The 2,997-nt window shown below is 58.0% G+C and overlaps 1 protein-coding gene across 1 annotated transcript in view; it reads left to right on the forward strand.

Moving 5' to 3' along the window:
- Utp20 (UTP20 small subunit processome component) overlaps positions 1 to 2,003 on the forward strand; it is a 68,256-nt gene extending 66,253 nt beyond the window's left edge. Inside the window, exons 60-62 of the mRNA XM_033763501.1 lie at positions 3 to 96; positions 637 to 782; positions 1,204 to 2,003. Coding sequence (XP_033619392.1) covers positions 3 to 96; positions 637 to 782; positions 1,204 to 1,359 — 396 coding nt within the window. The 3' untranslated portion in view covers positions 1,360 to 2,003. The remainder of the gene's footprint in view (positions 1 to 2; positions 97 to 636; positions 783 to 1,203) is intronic.
- Positions 2,004 to 2,997: the final 994 nt, after the last annotated feature.

Raw genomic sequence — 2,997 nt, forward strand, 5'->3', positions numbered from 1 at the left:
TGGCGCTGGACCTCGGGGCGCACCGGGTCGAGCCGTACCTGCCGGTGATCGTGGCTCCTCTCTTCCGGGAGCTGAACAGCACGTACTCTGAACAAGGTAGCCCTGCCGCCTCTGCCTCCCGACCCCACACCCGGTGGCCTCCTTCCTCTCAGGCCTCCTCCCCTGCCTGTCGCCCGGCGCTCGGGAGGCTGAGGCGGGAGAATCACAAGTTTGAGGCCAGCCTGAACTAGAGAGAGCAAGCAGACGGCAGCAGCACACAGACTCGCGAGTTCGATCGATGGCTGGCTGCCGGCCGCTGTCTCCACTCCTATCTCTCCCCTACGAGCCGAGGCTCTATTCCAAGCACAGGTTAAAGGCTGAAGGAAGAGTGTGGCTAGGGATGGTTCTGAGCGGTGCTATACCAGTGACACACAGCAGGGCTCCCGGGCAGAGCCTGCGCTGTCCCCACTGTGGGCAGCAGGAGGGGCCTGCGGGTGGGGCGGGCGTCGGGGTTTAGACCCGCGAGGTGAGCAGGGCAGCCCTTGGCGCTGGCCCCCCGGGGGGCTCATGGCATTTGCCAAGGGGCCCGTGTCTGGAGCCTGCCGGGATCCCCAGAGCGGGAGGCTGCGGTCTCACCATGGTCGCGTCTCTGAGCAGACCCCGCACTGAAGAACCTGTCCCAGGAGATCATCGAGCTGCTCAAGAAGCTGGTCGGGCTGGAGAGCTTCTCCGCCGCCTTCGCCTCCGTCCAGAGGCAGGCGAGTGAGAAGAGGGCGCAGCGGAAGAGGAAGAAGGCGCTGGAGGTGAGCGTGCCGTGCACGGGCCACACCGACTGGGGGGGCCGAGGGCCTCGGCGTGGCCGCCTGAGCGGGCCCGTGTTTTCAGAAGCGGGCGCAAATCGCACCGAGGCATTTGAGGCGGATGGAAGTGGCACATTGCTGCATTCGCTCTAAATTGGTTTAACACGTACTTTTAAAGTAATGTACGTGCCAGCATGTGGGAGGCTGAGGCAGGAGGATTGCTGTGAGTCTGAGGCCGGCCTGAACTACAAAGTGAGGCCTTGTCTCAAAAAGCAAAAGTACTGTGCAAAAAAAAAAAAAGTACTGTTCAGCAAGTCCCGATTTAACATGAATTCCATTCCAGGAGAACAGTGTGTAAGTCAGGACGCCTGTGACAGTTTGGGAATCAGGGACTTACTCTAAGACTTCTCTTCTCTTTTTTAAGTTTGTAACTAACCCTGACATTGCTGCCAAGAAAAAGATGAAGAAACATAAAAATAAAAGTGAAGCGAAGAAGAGAAAGATCGAGTTCCTGCGTCCGGGCTACAAGGCCAAGAGGCACAGAGGCCGTGGCTTGCGGGACCTGGCGGTGGTGGAGTAGCGCCCAGGCTGCTGTCCTGCGGGCGTGGCGGGGTCGGTCCTTTCTGTACAGTGGTCTGACGTAATCCACTTTCATAAATTAAAATGCTCAGTGCCTCATTGCTACCGCGTCCTCTGTCTACAGAGCACCTAACACTGCAAGTTTAGACTGGAACTTTAACGAGAAGGTATTTTGTCCATAAATGTTACCCCTCCCCTCGCTATGTACAGAAGCTTTGTTTCCGTTTTTCCTCGTCTCACTTTTTGTGTCCCTTCCTTCCTTCCTTCCCCTCCTCCGTTCCCCTTCCCATTTGAACACTTTCTTCCCGTTTCCCAGCATCCGTTATCCATCTCAGTCTTATTTCCAGCTTCTCACACCAGAGGAACAGTGTGGTATTTCAGCGTGTGTGTCTGCTGTATGTCACTTACGAGTGTGGTCCGAGGTCCATCCGTTTAGCTGTCAGTGTCCGAAGCGCACCCTCCTTCATGGCAGAGTAGTGCTCCGCTGTGTAAACCACATCTTCTGTATCTGCTCGCCAGGTGACGGGCACTGGGGCTGTTCCCAAGACTTAGCTATGATGGTGTGTGTATCGCTGTGATGTGATTGTTTTAATTCTTTTGGAAAGATACCCAGCAGAGGGATGGCTGGGTCAAATGGGACCTCCAGTCCTACTTGTTTGAGGTGTCTCCGTACTGATTTCCACAGTGGTTGCACCAGTCTGCACCCCCACTAACAATGGAGAAGGGTTCCTATCTCCCCACAACCCCGCCAGCATTTGTTACTGGTTGATTTCTTTTCTCAGCGCAAAAGCCCCACGGTGTTGTTCATGTCACCCCAAGAACGCTAACCCTAAAGTCGCTGTGGGAGAACGCTCGGGACAGACCAGGACCTGCCCTGTCCATGGGAAGTGCTGGAGGGAACCCCTAAGTTCCACCTCAAACTTAAGCTGAAGACGGGCTTGTTACAGTGTTGGCCGGAAAGAGCCATTAAACCGTGAGTAACAGCCACGGCCAGGCTGGCTGACGATGCCTGGATGTCACGAGAGTCCAGCAGGAAAGTGTCAGAGACTGCACAAAAGAAGAAATAAATGACCCTTGCACAGCCAGCTGCCCGGGCATGGGACCGTACAGCTGTTGTGGGCTCTGGGAGGCTGAGGCAGGAGGCTTACAGGTTTCAACCCAGCTTGGGCTGCCTGACATTGCCGAGGCCCTGTCTCTTGTCTCAAAATAAAAACAGCACTGGGGATGGCATTTGGTGGCAGGGCCCAGGCTCAGTCCCCACTTGTGTGGAAAGGAAAGCACCAGCCACGGCTGGAGCCCAGAAGTGCACCTGCCTGAGCTCGGTAGTCTACACGCGCCCGGTGAGACACGGAGCACCGGTGTGCGCCTGCTCCAGCCCCGTGGTTGTGAGGTGCAGGTGAGCCCGGCCCACAGCAGCCCCTCCACGGCGCCTGACCAGCTCACTGCCGCGTGGGACAAGCCCTGGCAGTGAGGCTGGGGTCAGGACGAGTCACGGAGCCGCAGCGGAATGTCGCCCGAGGAAGCCGGGACAGTCGGCTCGCGGGGCTCCAGCGGCCTGGAGCGGTGAGGTTCCCACCTTCCCGTACTGTCAGGCGGGGCCCGCACCCCACCCCCCCGGCCGGCAGAGCGCAGGCGGTTC

The sequence above is a fragment of the Fukomys damarensis genome, unplaced genomic scaffold (assembly GCF_012274545.1).
Source record: "Fukomys damarensis isolate Sample0158 unplaced genomic scaffold, DMR_v1.0_HiC HiC_scaffold_15, whole genome shotgun sequence".
Classification (NCBI taxonomy): Eukaryota; Metazoa; Chordata; class Mammalia; order Rodentia; family Bathyergidae; genus Fukomys; species Fukomys damarensis.